Here is a 24,446-nt window from a genome sequence, read left to right as displayed (position 1 = left end):
TAGTATGTATGCATTTTTGTTGTTCGGGTCTTCTTGTTTATTTACAGATGTGATATTTTAACTTATTTAGAAAGATATCTATAATATTTATGCTGTTACATAGTTTAAGGAGCATCGTTTGCTGACATTTGTTCACCAGTAATTTTGTTTATAGAGCGGGATATTAGGGGATTTTTAGCATGCTGTCTTCCCCTGATCCGACGACGGATCACCGATCATCAATATCCGCGGATCGGCATTTTTGAACGGCGGATCAGCAAAACGGGGATTTGGGGCCGTAGATGGATATCCCGCATTATATTTATATTTGTGTCTATGGATTTAGGTGTTTTGGAATCTAGCATTTTCATAGAACGCTGCTATTTGCTTTTCAATACTCTATTGAAAAACTTCCAATTTCTCTATGCCCATGTGGAAGTTGGGGAAGGAGTGGCACATGACATAGTGATTGAACCTGAGTCGCGCCATGAACAGTATAACCTTCCCATTACTAGTGATTGAACAGATTTTTAATTTTCATATCATTGAACAGCTACTGACTGAATTCACATGGTAAAACTTATATAACAATAGATATTAAAAAAAATATCAAACAGTATGTCATATTGTTAACTTTCAGAATGTTGACACTGTAATGTACAATGCTTCTAAATGTCAACAATTGTGTTCCTAATTTCGACATGGTCATAATGGTGACGAGCAACATGTTCAAAATGTTGATAATATGTATGACTACTACATTAAGAACAGATAGCAGTTAGCATTTGGTTGTGGCTAGGCTACCGTTAAGTTTAGATAGTAGTGTTGACATTCGCACCGTCAACATGCACAACGTGGACCTATTGAACATGTCGATATTATGTCAATGATTGACTATGAAACCCTGCATTCACAATACCAACATTCTGATTTTGACATGGTGAATGTCAAAATGATAACTCTCGATCTTGTAGATCACACTCCAATAGAATGATTTCAAACCACAGTATATATTTCATTTAGAAATCCAGGAACCGGTACCAGTATGCCATATCTATAATTATTGCCAGTAATGTACTTTATCAAAACAACACTTATCTATGGCCCATGGTTTTGAACAAGACAACACAAACATGACGCTAATGAAATCAACATCTCTTATTGCCTGTACGCTGTATGCGGGGCCTAAATACAACGTATGTGCGTAATTCTATGTAAGTTAATTTGCTTCTTGCCATTCTGAGGCCAGGCCCAGGGTACAATCATTTCTCCGGGAGCGGTTGTGTTGCCGGTAGGAACCTTAGCAACGCCGCCTGGTTTGTCAGTAACACGTATATGGGACGGACTGTGTATACAGTCAGAGTAAGACAGGAGGAAAGCGTGCGGCAGCCGGTGTGCAGCAGATAATCACCGGCTCCACCGTCACTCCCCACCCCTGGCTAGGAGTGTGCCATGTACGGATGATCCGGATGTGTAGCAGCAGGAGAGAGGAGGCAGCAGCAGAGTGAGTGGCAGCAGCGGGCACCTCCTCCTCCTCCTGTGCTGCCAGCCATGAAGCTCCTCTTCTTGGCCTGCCTCAGAGCCCACACTGGCAATGCCACCACAGCACAGAGGATCAAGTAAGCATAAGCATGCAGAGGCACAGCACCGTGCATTCACACATATAGCTGGTATCAGGGACAGAATGCAAGTATTGGCCCATTTATTGCTTTCAAGCTATTCGAGTTCCAAAATCCCTATTACTGTGTCCTGATGCCACTAGTCATATGGCTTGTCATGCATCTCTGGTGATGGAAATTTCATGATCAGCAATAAAATAGGATAAAACATAGTTACTGCTGATACTGTTTATAATGTAAAATAGTATACTGTCCCCAAAATGGAGTAAACATTATGCAGAGTGCAATGATATTGCTTCTAAATGCCAGTCATATGAATTAAGCACAGCCTATTTTCCTATGCATGTTGGGAAATTTGGTAGTTTCACATTGTAGTGTACACTTGGAAGATCATATTACTTATATATTACTGTAGTTTAAAATATAACTCTCTGTAGTTGCACTTCTGCATTCTTAGAAATTTTGTTTAAGTACATTGTGAAATGTAATTGTTTTGTTAAATGTATAAGATTTTTAAGATGTTATGAGCAATCTTGAGTTTTTATTTATATTTTGTATTATGTTATGTTGACACTTGAAATCTACAAATCCAAAGTTTGTTGTAAATTTGCAGTACAGTTCTAGTGAACTCCTTTTTGTTGAATGTTCTTGCAGTTGCTGTTCCACGTCAGCTATGTTATCAGTGTAAAGTTAATAGTAACTTCCCTATTTCTGTTCTGTGTACATTTCTCTAACATTAACATTTTTGCTGCCAGAGATCAGCTGAATTTTTCTACCTCTTGTTGATGGACTAGTTTGCACATTTTTGTGTGTACTAATAAAACTTATATTACAGATTCCAAAATTCATAATAACTTCCTGCCACTATATGCTAATATGCCAGTTTCTGAAATACGTTATTCTATTGAAATCAAACCTAGTCTTGCAAGCTGCCGTGTTTTGCATTTAATATCATTGCCATTGTAAATTTCAGGGTTAAACTTTCTCAAAGAAGAGGTGGCTTGCAAAACTCATTACTTTGTAAATTTAACCCATAGAGCCTGATACTGAGTTAAACGCTGCGCCGACCGCTTTAGCATATGGGGGCAGATGTATGAAGCTGTGGAAAGTGATAAATGACCAACCAATCCGCTCCCACCTGTCATTTTTCAAACACAGCCTGTAACATGACAGTCGTGAGCTGATTGGTTGGTCGTTTATCACTCTGCACTTTATCACTTTCCAGAGCTTCATACATCTGCCCCATTTTGCCTTGGTTGCGTCTGTGACTTTATGCTAATGCTACAATCTCTGGTGTACAGCTGTGCATCTGGGCAGATATGCTGGGATGCTCGCTTTGAGCTTCTACAGTAGCAGCCATCAGAAATAACATCGGGACTTGCACTAGCCCCATGCTAGGTGCAGAATCTCCATTACAGTATGGCCTCCAATGTACTTGATTAAGCGTCTAAATTCGCAACCAGTTCAGTGATGCCCATAACACGCTGATAAGACGGACCATCTCCGTGTGTCTGAATAGCCACTTCTCAGTCACTGCCCAGAAATGCCCACTACGTTTCACACATTGTGTGTCTCAGTTGCTAGTGTGACTCTGCGTACACACTGTGCAAAACATGCGCCACACAAGTTTTCAGGGATTTTGCGGTAGAAAAATCACTCAGATCTGTAAACATCAGCATTGCATGCTACACACAATCTGGGTCTTAGCGTCCATTATTTTGTAGTCCACAATATTCTCCTGTAAGTGTTGGTTAAAAATAATAATAATTGCAGAAAAATATTGTTTGCATCTGACCTTATAATGCAAACAGAATGTAATACATAAAGGCGCTGAGACAGAGTTGTAAGCAAAATGAACATACATTACATGCCTGGAATAATAGTTTTTTTTGTACATATGTAGATCTGTATGCATCTTGACATACGTATACCACTGCATGGGCAGCATATGCACCTGTATACTAAAAGTCCTCATCGTCAATATGTTCTTGCACCTGCCCTATTCATGATGCAAAGCTACGCCTCCTAACAGTAGGCTTGCCATATCATCCCTTTAATTTGGAACACATGAATTGCACAGGATCTGTGGCTGATTAAAACCAGGTGAAATGGAGACTTGAAGGCAGAAAGCCACAGAATCTATGTAATTCATATACGTCTCAAATTAAAGGGATGCTATGGCAAGCCTAACTAATACCCCTTTTACACCAGAGCAAAAACCTGGGTTTTTGCTAGGTCTACCCGGCTTGCAGCTCAGTGTAAAAGGGTCCCTGATAAATAACCCGGGTCAAGTTACCCTGCAATCCAACCCAGGTAGCTACCAGGTGCGGACCCAGGATGGACCTGGGTAATGGTGCAGTGTAAACGGTTCAACCCGGGTTATCTGACCTGGGTCATACCTAAAATTAGCTGATTGGTGGTTGTGGAGCAGTCACCTCCAACATTTTATGACCTCACAAGTTTAGCAGGGCAGACACGGGTTCAGTGTGAATGGGGCTGACCTGGGAATAAGCCAGATCGATGGTCCTGTGTAAACTGTGTATGACCTGGGTTGGAACCATCTCTGAAAACCCAGGTCAAAACTGGGTTTTTGGTGTAAAAGAGGTATTACAGGCATATATATGAGGTATGTCTCTAAAATAACTGTGATTCCACCTAGTAAACAAAGCAGTCAGAACCGGTTCTAATTGCATACGTAGTAACCTTGAACTTGTCTGAACCTGCATGACAAGCAGCAACACTCTGACGTTCAGTTGCTTGTGAGTCGCCATTTAATTTGGTCGCGTTTTCTGTAGAGTGCCGAAAAAATGCTAAGTTTTAAAGTTGAACAACGTTTCCATTTGAAATTATTAGTAAAAATTTTTCGATATCAAGGGTGTAATTTTGCAAGAGTGGGTTCCAGAAGGCACAACAGTTAACCAGCATTATTATAAGGAAGTTTGGAAAAAGCTGAGAGAAAGAGTCAGAAAGAAACGGCCACAACTGTGGAAAAATGGTTTCATTCTTCACCAGGACAATGCGCCTGTCACAAAGCACTTTCTGTGAAGTTGTTTTGGACCGACGATTACATTACTACTCTTCAATATCCTCCATATTCCCCCGATTTAGCACCTTGCGACTTTTATCTTTTCCCAAAAGTTATATCAGCGCTTAAAGGGACACATTTTGAATCAGTTGATGCTGTACAGCAGAAAATGGCAGATATGTGGAAACAACTAACAGAAATTGATTTGCTCACGCGTTCCACCAGTGGAAAACAAGACTACAGCGATGTGTTAGTGCAAATGGGGAGTATATTGAAGGAGACAAACATTACATTTGTAATACCAATAAATAAAGATCAGTTATTTAATCAGTCTTGTTATTTCATAGACATACCCCGTATGCTTACATGCCAGTTTATGTGGGCAGCATTTGCCTGAAGATGCCCTTATTAGACATTGACTACGTGAAAAATGACCTGTTACCCCCCCCCCCCATTATGCCTCCCTGCTTATAGGTGAAGTGTAGATACAAACAATGCGTTTGACTAAGCATTCTTGCATTTGAGCGTGCTTATTTGCTGAGCATAAGCAAAGTCACTTGGGATAGTCACTTAGGGTATGCTATGCACACATTCATCACTACATTAGTCCCAAAATGCCTACTAAACTCAAACATGTTGTGTAAGTACATAAGTCCTGTCCATGTTGTTATGCACTTTGTAATGTGATGCCTGTCCCAGCTGTCAATCTGCCTGACATTGGTGGTTTCCAATTTCACCAGACTAGGGCGGCACATATCCTCTTAGTGCTCTAGGTGGAGCCTCCTCCTCACAGTCAGTAACCCCTTCCCCCGCTTCTTACGTTTGTGTGCATGAGGGAGCAGCAGTTGGCGGCAGAAGTTGCTGGCTGCTGTTCCTCCAGGTCATCGGCCGGCAAATAATGATAGGGTACTACTATGAAAATAAAGACACTGAATGAGTGACATCTCGTCACTCATTCACTGTTTTCCTAGGTGCCCCCTAAATCCTTAGGTAACTGCCCAGGTTTGCCTAATTTGAGCACCAGCCCTGTTGCCAATGTGCTTTTTTTTTTTTTAATCTTTAGCAGACTTGTCCAATAGAGTTCACTTATATTAACTGTAAAATCTAATTAATTGTAGTTCTTATTTAAATACAAATCAATCAGATATTTTACAAGGACCAGATCTATTCTTGCAGTCCACCAGAACCACATCCAGTATCCCCTGTATGCCAATGACCCCTACATTTATATCTCATCTCCCTTTCTGTCCTCTCCTGGGTTACCTGCTGCCCATCAACCATACCGTTTTCTAAATCTCAACCTCTCAGAAACTAAAATAACTATCCCTGTCCCCGCCAAGACCCACTGTCCTGCTCCTCTCCTTTGTTTCTCCAGTACTCAGTCTGGATATATTTACTAAAGTAAGAGTTTTTAGAAGTGGAGATGTTGCCCACAGCAACCAATCAGATTCTCCTTAACATTTAACTAGCACCTTCTAGAAGATAATGGTTAGATTATGGTTGCTATGAACAACATCTCCACTTCTAAAAACTCTCACTTTAGTAAATTTACCCCTAGGTGTCATCCTCGATTCTGCTTTCTCGGCCAATACTCCCATTGCCACCCCATTCAGTCCCTCACCCAGCTCTCCCACTTCTACCCTTGTAATGGTTCCAGGCTCAGGTCCCTTTTCACTCAAAAATCCTTAAAACCCTCATTCTTTCTTTTTTTTATCTCTTGCCTAGAATACGGTATTGTACTACTCCTACTACTCTCCCTCTCACCCTCTTCAGTCTATCATTAACTCTACTGCCTGCCTCATTTTTCCTCTCTTGCCACTCCACCTCTTCTGTCCCCATCTGCAAGTCACTCTACTCACTCCCTGTCCCACTCAGAATCCAGATCAATCTCCTATCACACACTTTCAGAGCCCTCAATCTCTAACCCTCCCAAATGTCCAGCCTTTGTCACACACATATTCAACTGCACCCTGCCAATGACTGCCATCTCGCCACCTCACCGATAACCTCCTCCCATGACAGGTTCCCAGTATTTCTACTAAACTGCTCCCTCCCTCGGGAATGCCCTCCACACTCAATCCTGTCTCCCATCCTTGAAGCATGCCCTCAAAACGTATCTCTCCATAGCCTACCACCATTTCCGTTGCTCCATATGTGGTCATTATGTAGTTTTGTAAATTGTGATTTGTAATTATGTTTACTTGCATTTTGTGAACTTGTCTTTGTAATGTTTTATTTCTTTTATACTGCCTTACGGAACATTTGTGGCGTCAGTTAAATAAAAGATAATTAAATAATGGGAATTATTGCTAAAGAGGTTGATGCAGAGTTGATCACAAGCCAGTTTTGCGGACGTGCATTGCATGTTTTCACACTGCTCTGTAGCTGAGTGTATGCAACTACAATTCAGTTATTCACAACCCAGTCGCATAACCGGCCGTTTGCACCTATGCAAAGTTTAGTAAAGACATACAGACAGGGATGTGGGCTGTGCTGAGGTCTGTGTATGCATAAATGCACCTGTTTTAAGACAGATTTTTTGCACCAAGGACAGGGCTGGTCCAATGTGTACTGATAATGATGACAGTTATGATACCATGCTTACAGGCAAATATCCACATGTTTTTCCATGCACTCTGAAATGCCTTTCTATTTGCATGACCCCACACTCTGTAACAGACTGCTTTCACTCCTTGAAATGTGTTATAAAAAACCTAAAAAATAAAGAAATGGAGGCCTTGTATTAATATTCCCTATTTACAAAGTTAGAAATTGCTATGATAACAATGTTTGGAGATTTTAAGCTAATCTGAATAGTAAACCCTTTTCCTACAGCATTAAATTGATTTAATGTCCATTTTGTTTTGATAATCCTAATTGAACAGTGATAGTTGCTCATTAATGGAATGTTCGCAAAGATTTAATTCTGCAGAGTCCTATTTATGTTTTTATCATAAAAGTGCATAATCTCTTCTGATCATTCACAATGTAATGTTTACCAATGAGCCCTTGGTTACTAATAGTCATACAACATTTTTTACGTTCTAAACACAGTATAATTTCTGAGCCACTGGCAATTTAAACGTTTGTTTTCAATGCTCATATGGTCCTATGTTAGATGAGAGACAGGCAGTTAATTATATTAAGTTTTTAGACGTATTTATTGTACAGTCATGAGAAAAAGCAATGTACGCTCTTTGAAATTTGTATTTTTAAACATCAGGGCATAAATGTCAATTATTGTGTAGTCTTCACAAACTCCTAAAATTTGATAAATCGGATTTCCTTTGAACATACAACTGCTTATGCTGTGACATTATTTATTTCACAAAAATCATTGAAAAAAACTATAAGTGAAAAAGGAAGTACACCCCATGATTCAGTATCTCATAAATTCACCTTTTAGTACTAATAATAACTTTTACTAATACATTTCTTTTCTAGTTTGCTTATTACATCATATACAGTATGAGGGATGTTGGTCCACTTTGATTTCTTACAAAACACATTCAGTTGATGTGTGAATAAATTCCTTTATACACAACTCTTAAGGACCCACCACATTTATCCCAATGGGATAAGATTTGGATTTTTACTTGGTGATTCCTGAACCTTGATTATATTTTGTTCAGCTATTCGGTTCTAGATTTCATAGTCTGCTTTGGATCAGTGTGATGTTACATGATCCCATTTGGCCAATCTTCAGCTGTCGGCAGGCTTGTACTGGGCCACTGGGGATTCTGTGAAATCAATGGTGGGCCTCACTGACTTTTAGCCACGCCCTCTATCGCGGGAGGGCTTGGTCTACAGAGCAGTTTGTATAGCGGGTAGCGCAGCTGCTGGATTCTGTCATTTGTGAGATGTTGTAACCCCTGAGTTAGGCAGTGTCCCAAATACTTTTACTCTGGATTGGCACGGCTGTAGTTTGTCCTTAGCAACCTTATGTCCTGTGTGCGAGAGGTGAAGCAACAAATGTTTAGTATCATTTGAACATGACATAAACGAATCAGAACATAGCAATAAATCGTCCACATATTGGATTAGAACAGACCCATTGGCAGGTTGAAAAGATTGTAAACAGTCGTGCAAGGCCTGGGAGAAGATACTGGGGCTGTCTATGAAACCCTGGGGCAATCATGTCCATGTGTATTGTACACCCCTATATGTGAAAGCGAAAAGGTACTGACAGTCAGGATGAAGAGGTACAGGGAAGAAAGCAGAACAGAGGTCAATGAAAGTGAAATGGGTTGCATTTGCTGGGATCTGCATAAGAATGACAGCTGGATTTGGCACTACGGGAAATTGGCTTTTTACCACTTTATTAACACCTCTAAGGTCTTGTACCAGCCTGTAACCCCTCCCACCACTCTTTTTCACCGGGAAGATGGGACTGTTGGCTACACTAGCTGTATGAACTAAAATTCCCTGTTGTAATAATCGTTCAATTATTGGATAAACTCCTAATTCTACCTCCTGTTTTAGTGGGTAGTGAGGAATTTTTGGAGCTCGCCTAACGCTTTTTAAGTTTACCATTACGGGGCTTACGTTTGCCATTAATCCAGTGTCCTGTCCATCCTTGGTCCAAAGTGAATCTGGAATTTGGGATAACATTTGATCTACCTGAGATGGATTTCCATTTACACTGGTAGAGTGATTCATTATCCTTTGGGGAGTGTCCAACATATCCCTCACCTCGTGCGCAACTCTCTCTGGGATATCTAGAAATACACCATCAGGGGTGCAATATATGACACATCCCATCTTACATTAATCTCTTCCCAGTAGGTTAGTAGGAGCCGCAGCAGCCACAAGGAAAGAATGCCGGGTATGCAACGGCCCGATAGTAACCTCTGTGGATTTTGTTAAAGGATAATGTTGCACTTTACCCGTTACGCCCATTGCTGGTACTGTCTTGTTGGTTACCTGTAAATTAAAGGGAGATTTTATCACTGACCTGGTCGCCCCTGTGTCTACAAGAAAAGGATATTGAGTACCAGCTACATCAACCATCATGACTGGCTCTTCCCTATTACCTCCCGTTAACCTGCCTATCTGTAGACTACAGGTATGACCTGTCCCCTAGCGTTGGCTCCCACTCTCCAATAAAGCATTAACGGCCATGATTGGAGCTGGTGCCTGTTGGACAGTTGCTGGTCTCTGTGCATATCCCTTATGGGGATATTCAGGTTTTCCCTGATTTGGGGGTCCTACCCTTTTTGCCGTACAATTTCTACTTACATGTCCTGGCTGGTTACAATTAAAACACATTCGTGGATTGGATGAAGAAAAGGGTTGTTGTGCGAGTTGTGCAGGAGGAAGAGGTGGTGGGTATGGGTAAAGATATTGAGGGAAAGGATATGATTGGGGATATGTAGTTTGTGGATAGTATGGGACTTGTGGCTGTGCAGGATAAGTGGGATAGGGTTGTGATTGCAGTGGTGTGGGACTAGTGAGGGCGTGTAACTGTTCAGGTGTGTGTGTGGGTGCAGGTTTATCTCCTGGCTGTGATGTTACCGTCATTCCTTCCAGAACTTGAATACTGACGGCTATTAGTTTCTCGCTCTGGGTCTTTCTCTTCTTTGAGATGATTTTATCATGTTCTATGGCAGATTCTATGAGGGTATCTATTGTGACTCCCCTCCAGCCAGGCTGTGAGGTCTGAACCCGGGTTTTTAGGTTCTCTTTAAGGCCATCCATGAGTATGGTGACAATCATTCCCCTGTGGTGAATGCTATCTTTAATATCCTCTAACCCAGTGTACTGGGTGATAGCCTGCAGAGCCTGGTCGCAATAATCTTCTGCAGATTCACTCTCCTTTTGCTTTATGGTGAAAATTTTGTTCCAGTTAACTACTACTGGAAAATATATACACAATTGAGTTATAATGCAGGAAATATTACCTTGGTTTACTTGGTCTGTTAAAGGAACGTCACCATCCAATACACAATCCGTGATAAATTTTGTCACGTCGATATTGCGTGGTAGACAGGCCCTTAACACCACACACCAATCTTTATTGGTGGGCTCATGAGAACTATCCAAATTTCTCAAAAATCTTTGACATTTGGCTAGTTCCTTTTTGGGATTGGGGAAATCATTTATGATGGAATTCAGTTTCTGCTCTTGTCCATGGACAATGCATTACCACATCCCTTGTAGGTACAACTCCGTTCGCATCCGCATTCTCATTCGGAACAGTGATTGTCAGAATGGGATGCAGACCGGCTGCAGTGCTACCTTTGACCTTATTACCTGGCTGGGGGTTTAATCTGTTGCTGCAACGTATAGTATTAACAACTTCCTCCACGGGCGCAGAGGAGTTTAACATTTCCCGTGCTGTTACAGATGGAGATGGTGGCACCACTTGAGCTTGTCGTGGTGTCGCATCTAATGTGCACAGCATGGGAAACGGCAGACATAAAAATAGGCTTATCATCCACATCATAAACATTTTCTTTATGGTTACTTAAGAGAGGGTACAAGTTGCTTTTTACATTTTTGAGTTTTTTTTTCATGACTGTATCTGTACCTCCATCCACATAAGGTGGCGGTGGTGCGCGTGAACTACTGGCAGTACCTTCCACAACGCTACCTTGTCGCACGAGCACGCCATTTTGCGGCTCGCACGCATTGCAATCCAGCGCCGCGGGTGTATTTGCTGGCAATGTGCTCGCAATGCTAGTTTGTGTCGCTTGCACATTTTGAAGCCACGCATCCCCTTCATGCTGCCACAATTTTAAACATTCATAATATTTTACTTTTTTCTCTCGAGAACGCATCAGACTGATGTGATCCCGGACATTATCCAATACATCTTTATCAAAACTACCAATCCTGGGTAATGGTCTAACACTCTTCATCGTTATTTTAAACCATACGTCACAATACCTTATTGCATAAGTACCGTACTTAGTATGCATAATACGATCCAAGCGGCGCTTCCATTAGCAGCACATCATTGTCTAACATTTCTATTGTTTGCGTGGCTCCCATCTTGGGACAACTCCTACATTTTTCAATAAAAATGTAAACTGGTGAAAGACAATTAAGATACTTTCACTTACCTGCGGACTCCTTTGAAAAAGGGTGTATCCGCAAACCCTATGGAGGACATCTAGACGCTTCCACTCACCTACGGAAGTAAAGGTCGCTTCCGCTCAGCAATCCCTTTTTGACTACCTTTCAACTGCTAGGGGGCAGCAAAGTACCCTTTGTGTTCCAGTTGATTTCGTCCACCCTCCCACCAGCTCACAATCACAATTTAACCAAAATTATGCGGTTCAATTATAGTGTTCAAATAAGCCTAACAGATCACACACATTAATTACTGGGGGCTGAACCCTAACAAAAATAACAACCCATACACCTGCTTTGTGTAAAGTAAACGGTAAGCTGCTACCGAGTCACTAGGTCAACTCCTGCGCCTAGCACTTAAGGGTCCTACGATACCCTTAACATTTAGGTCCCGTGTTACACCGTAAACAAATACTCACTGATACACACTTTTTTCCTGTGCAGAAAAATACACGTTAACCCAGATATTAGCAACAATTGATAATGTAAACTCAATGGCTTTGTTTGAACACGTGGCAGCACAACCGGAAAATGCGTATACGCTATTGTGCAACTAGTCGCATACATAATGATGCGACTACCACACAACCGTATGAAGTACCCTTAGCTGCGTATGCAAAAGTGCATCCCTATTGCGCGCAAAATGCGACTTAGCCGCGTGCGCAATACTGCTACACCCCTTTTAAACGCAAAATACTATCAACAAAGGAAAACAAACTTCTTCCTCTCTTGTCCCTGGATTCTAGTCAGCGTCTCTTGGTCACACGATAACGGGTAGCGATCTCTCAGCATCGAATGGTTGCAGGCAAGACTGCTTGTGGCCACTATCCACCCTTTGCTGAGATATAGATATCCGTGTATATATTGTGTGATTAGGTACGTGACTTCACTATGAGCCCCCAACTAAGGATACTGGCTATATACCTTCCTTACCTATACCTTCTAAAACCTGCCTATAACCTCTAAGATTTATGCTATTTGCGTACGCAGTAATACAGTAAAATAAAGACCTTAGACCTTGAACATGTGTTTCCAAAGCACAAAGTATTATTCAACCAAAGTACAGATAATACACGCTGTGATCTAAGTACAATTTAGTGCAAAGAAATTATACAGACCCAAGATACAGTCATACATACGCAAGCGCTCTGGGACCAGATTCCGGCATCTGCAAGAGACCTCCGTCAATCAGCAATCAGCAGAATAGACTAGAAACCCAGGGTCAGAGCACACAATTATACCCCCCCAGAAATAAGCTGAACAAAAGAGAGGTCTTGTTGTGATTCCATTGGCTCTCCTTCACGGTGCGTTTGTTACAAGGCACTTAACAGGTTGATTCAAATGGCCACAGTCCAGCCTCCAACAGTTTGTTGCCTTCGTTTTCTCACCGCATGCAAATCTAGACTGTTGGTTTTACAAAGTACATTTTGGTTCTTTATGTCTTTACGGTCCATAAGTTCCGATGTTCCGATCTTCACACCGATGATACCAGAAAGCTGTGGGTAAAGTGGAGATCAGTATAATACTAAACACGGTTTATTTATCATGTATTAAACCTTAGATACCAAATAGTCTTTATTTCACAGCATTTGTAATAAATGAATAAAATGTGGATCTTTTACTTTATAGCTGTGGAACCTTTTGTGTAAGTGTGCATTATGTAAGTATTGGGGATATGATAAAAGACGCCAGTTAGGTTTATCTGATTTGGGGCAGATGTGCACGCATGCAGCCAATAAACAGCGTTCGCATGCAGGATATTGTGCATTCGCCACTGTGCGTCATGTTAGCAGCGCAACTGTGCGTAATGTGCGGTGTTTATGCATGAGATTCTATTTATGATGGATTTAACATATATATATATATATATATATATATATATATATATATATACACACACACACTAGGGGTGAGCGGGTTCGGATTTCGGAAACCCCCGATCCGAGGCCGATCCGAGTCAGGCTTGACTTTTCCCGCCTGACTCAGATCTGAAATCGAGGCAAAACGTCATCATCCCGCCTTCCGGGTCTCGCGGGTTTTGGTTTCTATATAAGGTACCCGCGTTGGTGCCATTTTCTCACTCGGCTGTGGACAGTGAAGAGGGAGGGTGGGAGTTAGGGCTGGCTGGGTAGTGTAGTGTAGTGCAGTGTAGTGTTGTGCTGTGCTGCGCTGTGCTGCTGTTGTCCATAGGGGCTGTGTCCACTCCTCCAGTCCAAAGTCCATAGGGGCTGGCTGGACTGTGTTGTGCAGTCAGTTGTCCATGGTGTCCACTCCAAAGTCCTGTGCAGTGTCCCAGTCCTAAAGGGGTGCTGTAGTGTTGTCCAAGGGGTTCTCTGTCCATCAGGGGTGCTCCCCCTCAAGTGCAAAAAAAATAAATATTTTTTTTGTGTTTGTGAATTGTGTGTGCAGTAGCCGCACGTGCATTAACAAAGTAGCGCCAAGCGTGCGCCTGTGTCATAGGTAAAGGGCCGGCTGGCTTGACCGTTAAAGGGTGCTGTAACCCCCAAAGTGCACTCCAAACAAAATAAAAAAATATTTTCTGTGTTTGTGAATTGTGTGCACTGTGGCTGCACGTGCATCAACAAAGTAGTGCCAAGCGTGCGCCTGTGTCCCATAAGTAAAGGGCCGGCTGGCTCATTTCTTAAAGGGTTGTGTACTAGTCTCCAACAAAAATAAAAAAATATTTTCTGTTTGTGTGCGCCTTAGCCGCACGTATATATCAATATAACATAAATGGAGGACCAAACTTTCTCCGATAAAAATAAAATAGGGAAAGATCAAGAACCACTTCCTCCTAGTGCTGTTGCTGGGAGTTGTTCATCATCCCAGAGAGGAAGTAGGAACACCACTACTTTTACTAAACAATTGACCCTCCAACAGTCCTTAGCGAGGAGGATGAAGTACGACAGCAATCATCCTGAAGCAAAACGTATAACTGAGGCCTTGACTGCTATGTTGGTGTTAGACGTGCGTCCAGTATCCGCCATTAGTGCAGTGGGATTTAGACAATTGATGGAGGTAGTGTGTCCCCAGTTCCAAATCCCGTCTAGATTCCACCTGCATCCTCAAAGCAGCAGCGACAAGTGTGCGCCTGTCTGTCAAAGTGCGCTCCACAAACAATAAAAATATTATTCTTTTTTTTTCTGTCTTTGTGAATTGTGTGGGCTGTAGCCGCACCTGCATCCTCAAAGCAGCAGCGACAAGCGTGCGTCTGTCTGTTAAAGGATTACATCGGTGACAGCATCCAAGTAGGCATGTCAGACAGTCCGTACATGTACTGGCAGGAAAAAGAGGCAATTTGGAGGCCCCTGTACAAACTGGCTCTATTTTACCTGAGTTGCCCCCCCTCCAGTGTGTACTCCGAAAGAGTGTTTAGTGCAGCCGGGAACCTTGTCAGCGAAAGGCGTAGGAGGTTGCTTCCATAAAATGTGGAGAAGATGATGTTCATAAAAATGAATGATCAACTCTTCCAGGGAGACCAGGCTCCATAACGTACAGAGAGACCTGTGGTGGTGGATTCCAGCGGGGACGAATTAATACTCTGTGAGGATGAGGATGTACACAACATTGAAGAGGGTGAGGAATCGGTGAATGAGGAGGATGAGGACGACATCTTGCCTCCGTAGAGCCAGTTTGTGCAGGGACAGATTCATTGCCAGCTTGTTTTGTGGGGGCCCAAACGAACCAATCATTTCAGCCACAGTCGTGTGGCAGACCCTGGCGCTGAAGTGATTGGTTTGTTAAAGTGTGCATGTCCTGTTTATGCAACATAGGGGTGGGTGGGAGGGCCCAAGGACAATTCCATCTTGCACCTCCTTTTTTTTCTTTGCATTATGTACTGTTTGCGGCCTAGTTTTTCAAACTGCCATCCTGTCTGCCACTGCAGTGTCACTCCTAGATGGGCCACGTGTTTGTGCCGCCCACTCGTGTCGCTTAGCATAGTCATCCAGCTACCTCGGTGCAATCTTTTGGACATAAAAACACTATTGTGAGGTGTGAGGTGTTCAGAATAGACTGGAAATGAGTGGAAATTAAGGTTATTGAGGTTAATAATAGCATAGGAGCAGAAAAACCCACAAATTCTGTGATTTTAGCTGTTTTTATGCTTTTTTTCAAAAAAATACAGATCCAAAACCCAGAACCCAAAACACGGAAGGGTGGTTTTGGCAAAACCAATCCAGATCCAAAACACGAAGAAAGATCCAGATCCAAAATCAAAACACGAAAAGTGGCCGGTGCACACCCCTAATATATACACACAAAGATACCATATTATTTGCGCTCAAACTATTGATACTGATATGTAACCAACACTTAAATCTAATAGAGTGGATGGCTGCACCTTTCACCTAATATCTCTGTTAGACAGATATGGAGGGAAATGGAAACCAAGAAAGGAGAGAGAGGGCGCTCTAATGTACAAAATATAAAAATATATTAAAATTCAAAATGTGTAAATAACACAAACTGAATAATTAAAAAATCAACAATTAAATGCAGCAATGAAGCTACTTCAATGATCAGTCCTAGATGTTGACACAAAGGATGAATCTCCCTTTCGTTTCCCAGAGAGTAGATTTATTGAGTCCTTTGTTGGTCTTTAAATGATTTTGTAGAGGTCATAAATCCTGTTTTCAGGGTTAGCAATGATTCCTTGTAATGTTGCTGAAAAATACCCTTCCACCAAGAATACACCCAAACAGGCCAAAAGGCCACTATTATTATTTGAATAAAACACAACGCGTTTCGTCCCCACATGGGTCTTCATCAGGGGTACATCATCAAATGACTGTATTATCAGTCCTATTAATAGTCAGGAAAATGTGAACACTGATCAAGCGATCCTAAGATCTGTTTGCAGAGAATAAACTGGAGTAGATGCACTTTATATAGTGGATGGATTTATACTCCCAGGTAAGGATTGCTCAGAAGCAATAATCCTGTTCCACTCCTGCAAAATACTGCTGACAAGTGTTTCAGTCATTTGCAGCAGCCTGAAACACTTGTCAGCAGTAAAGGGTCATCCTTTGTGTCGACATCTAGGACTGATAATTGAAGTAGCTTCTTTGCTGCATTAATTGTTGATTTTTTAATTATTCAGTTTGTGTTATTAACACATTTTGTATTTTAATATATTTTTATATTTTGTACATTAGAGCGCCCTTTCTCTTCTTGATTATTTATTTTTTATTTTTGCCATCGTTAGCACTCCACTAACGATGGCAAAAATAACTGAAAATAATATTTCTGGAAGTATATTTATTTGAGTACATTAATTTGCTTTAAATACATTGTTATTCAAAAACAAAATAAGAACGTCAGTAATACAAAAGCAAATTCTTTATAAATCTTTCCATAGTATTACAGAAAGTGTACAGTTTACAGTCTAGTAAGAATCAGTGCTACAAAGTGAATGTAAGAATTGCTTAATCACACGTCAACCACAAGGCAATTGCACAATTACCATTTGCAAGCCCTGTAGGTAATTTAGGTAATTTGGATCTTCTATCCTAGAGTGTCTTTTTTTTCTTCAAGTATAATTATACTTTTTTTTTTTTCTTTTTTTTTTTATATATTCAGAAGTCATCTTGAAGCTGCAGGCCATGAGGTTGAACTGCGCGATGCAGCTGGCTTGCAGACTCCGTTGGAAGTTGAGATGTTGATTGCCCAAAAGAAGTTTGAAGCTGGACTGGTTATCCATTTGTACAAAGCAGGGAGATTTTTATTAGGTAATATATAATTTTTTTTATAATACATCTTACCTAATAATAAGGTAACATAACAAGATTGTAATGATGAGTATAGGATCCCCAGTCATATTTTATTACTGTTTTTTTCCAAAGCACAACGGGATATGCTGGCGCTATATACAGATGTGTCCGCTTACATCTATCCTCTGTTCACAACAAGTCGCGTTACACGTAATATGTGAACGCTGTGCAACTCTGTAGCACTGAGCATCTTTTTGTGCAACTCTTTCCCTTAAAATGCTTCTTATTCGCAAAACGATGTGAATAGGACACTTAAGCAGCTTCTGCTGATTAAAATGGTATTCGGCCTTCTGTGTGCGACTGCGGGTGTATCTGCATGCGAAATGCTACATTACAGTGTCAGCAGCATTCAGAGACACCAACAGTCACACACACAATGTAGGCAACAGTTTAGACTGTTTTCGGGGCGTGTCCCAGACTGCAATCCCGTACGCAGTAAAAATGGCTCCTGCTTCTCAGTTCAGGTGGTTATTCTGAGTAACGATGGGGTTACTCAACTCTACGACATTTGCATATTTTCACACAGCCAGTGTGGACAAATTTGCTGCGGTGGCAATCGTGTACATCTCTGATTTAGGATTTCTGTCCCAGAAAGAGCAGATCTTAGAGGAGTCTGGGTTGTCTCAAAGAGGGATAATTGAATAAGGGAGAGGAGATATAGAATGGTGGTGTTTGCAGGCCTCCCAAGAAAGAGTCAGTTAGGGGGCCCGGCGCAGTTTGAGTGTCCAAACACTCCGGCGATTGTCAATAGGGAGAGCAACCGAGCTTCAGTGTTGGCCCACGAGAGAGAGGCTGATGGGACAAAAGAGGACACAATTTCAATAAGGTGGGTGGCCCAATAATCCACAATATTTTCTCTCTTTTCATTGTTGTAAACAGAATAAAAAATTAAGTGGTCTCTTCTCATTTTATAGATTTACTTGTAAATAATATAAAATAGACCCCGGAGTTGTGACTGGGTTATCTGTTCTATTTTTAGGTAACAAAATCCCCTTTGGGGCAGTCTTTGGTGGGACAGACATCAATGAAGATGTGAAGAATGAAGAAAAATACAGAGTTATGGGTGCTGTGCTTGAATATGCCAGGTATTAAACCAGTGACTTATTGACACAGCTGTGTTGCTTCACATCATGCACATTTCCCAGCCCCACATGACGCTGTTAAGTTTGCTATTGCCTTTGAAAGTGTGTGGTGTTCTGTTAACTGCACATGACATGTCCAATGTCTGTCTATGACATAGGGTGAGTCGTCACAGCTTCCTCATATTCTGTGAGTCACCTATTCTCCTACTTAAGTAAAAAAAAAAAAAATTAGTTCTCCTTTTAATAATTGCAAAATAAAATGTTTGCTTCTGCTTTCTATTGCCAATGCAGTTGGTGGCATTATCATTATGTCAATGATGGCTATTGATTTAACTTGGATTAGTAGCATCAATTTCAAATACATGTTTAAATTTTGTGTTTTGTATATTCACTATCAAGCTTCATACACTTTATAGCAGGTGGGACAAATGTTCCTAAAATGGCAGCCAGCACCTAAATTTGGGAGCCAACAATACTGTAAAGCCCCATACACACTGGACGATATTTATTAACACTATATTTCCCCCCCTGTCGGTCGTCGTTGCCGGCACTTCGTCGATGTCCGCCATATCCAACATCGCTGGGTACACATATCGTCCAGTGTGTACACAGCATTAGGCAGAGGTTCCCAAACTCCACTTATTACAGCACACGTTTTAAAGATATTTATACTAGAGGGCAGGCGAGTTAATTAGTACCTCAGTCAATTTGATTTTACCATCTGGACACAAGCATGGATATCCTTAAAACCTGGACTGTAATGGCGGAATTTGGTTTAAGGAACAATTTGTGAACATCACAACAATATTTAGTGGCCAATAGGCTGACAGGCAACATAGCATCCTGGGCAGCATATAATTTACATACATATTTGCCTGGCCTGGGACCACCATGACACATGACAAGCCTATGCCCTTTATTACCTGCAATGCCTTTCTGTCACCACCATGACACCATCACCTGTCTGTGACCTCAGTAAGGACCACCTTGGGATTGACTGTTCCAGTAAAGATGTAAACAGAAGTGAGGTGATGGTCAGATAGGATGACTGATGCTTCTAGAATCCTGAATTAGTTTGTTTTGTGCAAGTTTATTGAGCATGCTGACTGGATAAAGGGGAACCTAGCTAATCCGTGCTTTAAATACACTTGCCCTGGTCACTGTATTGATGAAAAGTTCATTGTAGTGTTAAATACTCACTCTAACAATATCTGAATGAAGTTTGTGAAAGTGTGTGGCTGTGCTTTATGTGTAATAGGGTAAAGTGACAAAGGGGTAGTGCTTCACACAACATGAAGTGATGCCGAACGTCATGAGCCATTCATACATGAGACTTTCGTTTCATGAAGAGATGTGGTGTTTAAATGAGGAATTGAAAGTGCTCTTGTTCTGGAGGGGTCACCACTTTCCTTCTCAGAGGAGACAAAATCTTGTGCAAGTTATAAACTGTATTAAAGTGCACCGGTCACATAAATTAACCTTTTCTGCTTCATAAAGTATACAACTGGCCAACTATATACCATACTTGCCAAATAATATAGTGACTTTTTTCATTTATTTATTTTTTTATGCTTGCTGACTGTGAAAACTACAAGTTGGATCTTTGTTTTATTCAGAATTATATGGATGGATAAGTCTACACACGTGCTGTGTTTACAGGATCCGAGTCTTCTATGAAATAATGTGTTACACTGTATGACCATGTCAGGTAATATAATGATTACTGCTTGTCACAGAAGACACCTAAAACAAGATGGCTCACAATTGAGTCAAAGGAATTTTTGTTTTCAACACATATATCTGGTGTCCAAAGTAGAGAGTGTTTCAAGCAAAATAAACAGCCCTTTAAAATGTCAGCCCTCTCCTGGAGCTACAATGGAAAATAAATATTTAAAAAAAACATCAGTTTTCCACCAAAAAAAGTCGAAATTTTGCCAAAAAGCAGACGAAAACAGCAACAGTTGAAAAAAAACTGGAAGTTTTTTTTCAGAACCCTTTGGACACCCCCCTGTAATGATAAGTTACTGGTGAAAAACGACTGCGCAAATTTTGGGCAAAAAAAACTTTGAAAATGTTTTGTTTAGTATTGGGTCTGATTTTCCGATGGGCGGTATGGATGCGTCAAGTGTTTTGAACATCGCATGCGGTCGCAAAAAGCGGCTTATTAACGTTTTTTCAAATTACGTTTTTACGACACTAAAATATACTTGCACCCATTTTAACTTACCCCCAATTTACGTGGAACAGTAATTTCCTGGAAAAAATGTCTCAGCGCCATTTTTGAAATTCACACAAGATCTATAGTGCACGATCTACTGATTTGTATATTCATGAGATCATGTGCGATAACAGACAGATGCAGCTTGGATAAGGGAGATCTGTGATGCCTGCATTTGTGTGTAAAAAAAAAAATAAACACTGATGCACAGACTCTGGATGGAGTTATGTATACTTTCCTTTGCGATCTGGTGTCTGAAGTCTCTCCAGTTATTTCTTCTGCGCACTTGCACTTCCAATTTACTTCTACAGCTGAAATCTCTGAGGATTTATTCTCTGAGAATATGTAGTGTTTAGTGCACATGCTCTACTTCTTTTGTGGGGTCTCGGCTCCACTTACCATACCTGCCGCTGCCACATCATTGCTGTCCGCACATCTCCAGTGTCCCAGTAGCAACCCAGCTCAACGCAGCACATTTGTAAACAAACAATCTGGCTTGGCCATGTTGGATTTCCCTGTGTGACTCCCAGTCCAATGACTTGGCTGCAGCCATGGTCACGTGTTCCTGGCAGGCTCTGGGTTTCCACTGCTGCTTACTTAAAGCCCTTCAGGAGAACAGCACATTGCCAGAGCAACATCTTCCTGAGATAGTTCCTGGTCCCCAGGCTTCAGTCATTCCTGTGCTGTTCCTTTTTTTGTTATTGTGCTTCTGTGTCACACATCTACAGTTTTGCCACTTGTCAACTGTATCCTGCTGAGCGGACCCCTGTTATCTACTGCTGTACTCGGCAGTCTGCTGCAATCCTAACTTCCTGACATGCATCCACTGTTCCCATCTGTTGCCGTTCTTCCAGGAGGTTCTCCAGCATCAGCATATCTTCAGTCTTGCTCCGTCCCTCTGGCTGCTAACCATAGGTCGGTACTGATGTTTGGTTTCTCCTGTTCTGAGTTTCTACACTGGGGCCGTTCCTGAATGTCACTGTCTGGTTCCAGTGTGGGGGTGTGCTGCGTCTTCCAGGTTTGCCCGACTGTTTCTGTTGGGGGTCTGGGGTGCCGTATCTCCAATTCTAGTTTCTGAGTTCCGGATTCTGATTCTAGTCCCAGGCCAGTGAATCCGGGTGTGAGTTCCAGGGCGGTTTGACCATTGTGGTTGTTTGCCCTGAGTTCCTCCATTGTGACTCTGAGGTTCTGAGTTTCTAGACTCCAGGTTCGGTACTATGCAACTGTGAGTTTCTCTGTTTGTGTTAGTCTGAGTTCCCAGTAGTGGGTTCCGATCTTTAGCTCCTCTGTTGGAAGCTGGTGTTGAGTTCCCTGTGAACGTTTTCATGCCCTCTTGGCTGGCATTCCAGTTTTGTATCCTTGTGCAGACTCCATTCCTGAGTTCCACCCTGTGTGTTTGGGTTTGCCAAGGATGTCCAAGCTTGTCGGCTATAGTCCATATCTGCTCTATGAGCAGTTCACTCATCAAGTCTCCTAGCTTCACACACACTTCTGATTCAGTTGGTCCCAAAGGTCACAGGATGGATCTGAAAAACGTGAGTCCTGTGACAGGCCATTGACAAAGAAGAAATGGTTGGAGGAGTTCCCAGTCAGAGAAGAGTTGGTCTTTTGAATAATATGTAATATTGCTAAATGGCTGCAGTACGTAACTCTGAATGGGATGTAGTCATCATGTCAACAATCACAATGTCGACACATGAAATGTTAGAGTTCAAATGTTGACAGTCAAAGTGTGAACAATTGAAATTGGAGTTTAGTGTTAGGCAGTGCCGACATTTTGAACATGTTAACATTTTCTCAGTGTCGATATTTTGCAAGTTGACATTGTGGTTGTCGACATCCTGAATATATCAACATTTTGACTGACTAACATCTACAGGTACAAAATGTCAACAAAGTATGAACACTAATAAATGGAGCCCCTTGTGCTCAGGATCTCCTACGGTTAGTTTGGTAGCATGGTAACAAAGTGCTGTCTCTCAGCACTGGGGCCATGGGTTGGATTCCGCCCAGGACATGATCTTAAGCATTTTTTTTAATTGATTTTTAAAAAAAAAAACAAATATGCATTCTTAGTATATTTTAAAGCTATGTTATGTTCAAACTAAAGTATATCCAGTTTCTGAGCAGAACAGACATACCCTGGCAGACTCACATTTGGCACCCAATCTTTGTCATCTTCTGTGCCCTTTACATCAACTGAAAATGCGACATCCTTCTTGCTACCTTCAAGATTGTCGTATTGTTGATCATTCTCACAGCATAACTGGCATCAGTAAAAAAAATAAAAATAATGATGATCCACATGTAATACTGGCACTAAATACTTAGGCCCTCATTCAGAGCCGTACGCTCTGAGCAGAGCGTACGCTCTGAATGAGGGCCGGGCTCCATTTTCATGGAGCGTCCTCCTGGACGCTCGTATAGCTGTGGGTCACCACCCACAGGCTATACGAGCGTGCATTGTGATGGTCGCGATGGTCGAGACCATCGCGACCATCGAATTTGCGAGCCGGAGCCTGCGGTTGAGGTTTTCAACCGCAAGCTCCGGAGTGATTTTGGCTCTATCAGAGCCAAAATCACTCCCACTGACATCACTAGTGATGTCAGTGGGCCGGCTTCTGACGGGAGGCGTTCCCGTGGGAACGCCCCCGTCAGGGAGGCACGCCCCCGGCACGCCCACCAAAGGGGGCGTGCTGTCAATCAACATTGACAGCACGCCCCCTTTGATCGGACACAACGAGCGAAGGACTTTCCTTCGCTCGTCGCGTCTGGCGCATGCGCATGACAGAGCTCCCTCCGTCGTGCGCATGCTCAGTCCATAACATCGACCCACTTGCGAGCGGACAGCCGCTCGCGAGTGGGTCTGAATCAGGCCCTTAATCTGTTAAAGAGCTACAATGATAATGTAGAGGAAAAAAAAATCCCAAAAAAGTAGACTTGATATCGTTGCACTAATTAATGTGTATACATATAAATAAAATAGTATATATGCTTCTTAACATCTTAAAACAAGGTCTCTATTAAATATTGTGACATCATGTTGCAAGCAACAGACAACCAGTGTATTGATCTATAACAGTAAGCAGCCTTTGTCTGGGTGTTGTTTGCTGTATATAAGGATTGCCAGTGTCGGGCACTATCTGCGTTCAGGTACAGGAGCTGGTGAATGACCCCAACGCATTATGTTTTTCTAACTATGGGAACTTTATCAAGACAGGTGTTGCTGACAGAAAATTGGGTCTGTCACCACTTTTATCCTATGTGAAACTCTTTACCCCACTGGTATGCCTCAAACTGAGGTTATGGCTCAGGCCTTCTGCACCATCGATTGTCCTTTCTGTCCACCCTGTTACCGTCTCACAGATGGGCAGTTGCGGTCTCCTGGTTCCTGTTCCATCACCGTGCCGTCACTGATGCTCTACCTAAATGAGCACACCACTCTGTGTGTGCCCGATCAGGTCGGACCATCAGCTTACTGATGATGTGTGAGTTGCCTCACTGACCTGCGAGTTACCAGTGCCTGCTTATCGGTGGCTATGACTACTGCCTCAGGTTCTGATTCCAACTCCGCACCTGTTTTGCATTCTTGGCCCTCCATATCCAAGACCACCTGCAAGTAAGGCTGCTGTCCGCTCCAGGGCTCCATCTCTTATAGGTCTTTTCACCATTTAGGCC

General features: G+C 42.0%; 1 protein-coding gene across 4 annotated transcripts in view; it reads left to right on the top strand.

Moving 5' to 3' along the window:
- The window catches only part of GLT1D1 (glycosyltransferase 1 domain containing 1), a 225,426-nt gene that overhangs the window by 94,318 nt on the left and 106,662 nt on the right, over window positions 1-24,446 (top strand). For 2 of the 4 annotated variants that reach the window (XM_088482111.1, XM_088482110.1), the window contains exons 1-3: window positions 1,232-1,598; window positions 17,278-17,426; window positions 18,448-18,553. In XM_088482111.1, the coding sequence (XP_088338237.1) occupies window positions 1,531-1,598; window positions 17,278-17,426; window positions 18,448-18,553 (323 nt within the window). In that variant the 5' untranslated portion in view covers window positions 1,232-1,530. Of the gene's footprint in view, window positions 1-1,229; window positions 1,599-17,277; window positions 17,427-18,447; window positions 18,554-24,446 lie in introns of those variants that run through there. The other 2 variants (XM_088482113.1, XM_088482112.1) reach the window with 2 other exon arrangements.

This window comes from Taudactylus pleione, unplaced genomic scaffold (genome assembly GCF_031769625.1).
Source record: "Taudactylus pleione unplaced genomic scaffold, aTauple2 ptg000282l, whole genome shotgun sequence".
In the NCBI taxonomy this organism is placed as follows: domain Eukaryota; kingdom Metazoa; phylum Chordata; class Amphibia; order Anura; family Myobatrachidae; genus Taudactylus; species Taudactylus pleione.
This window is presented reverse-complemented; position numbering and strand designations above follow the sequence as displayed.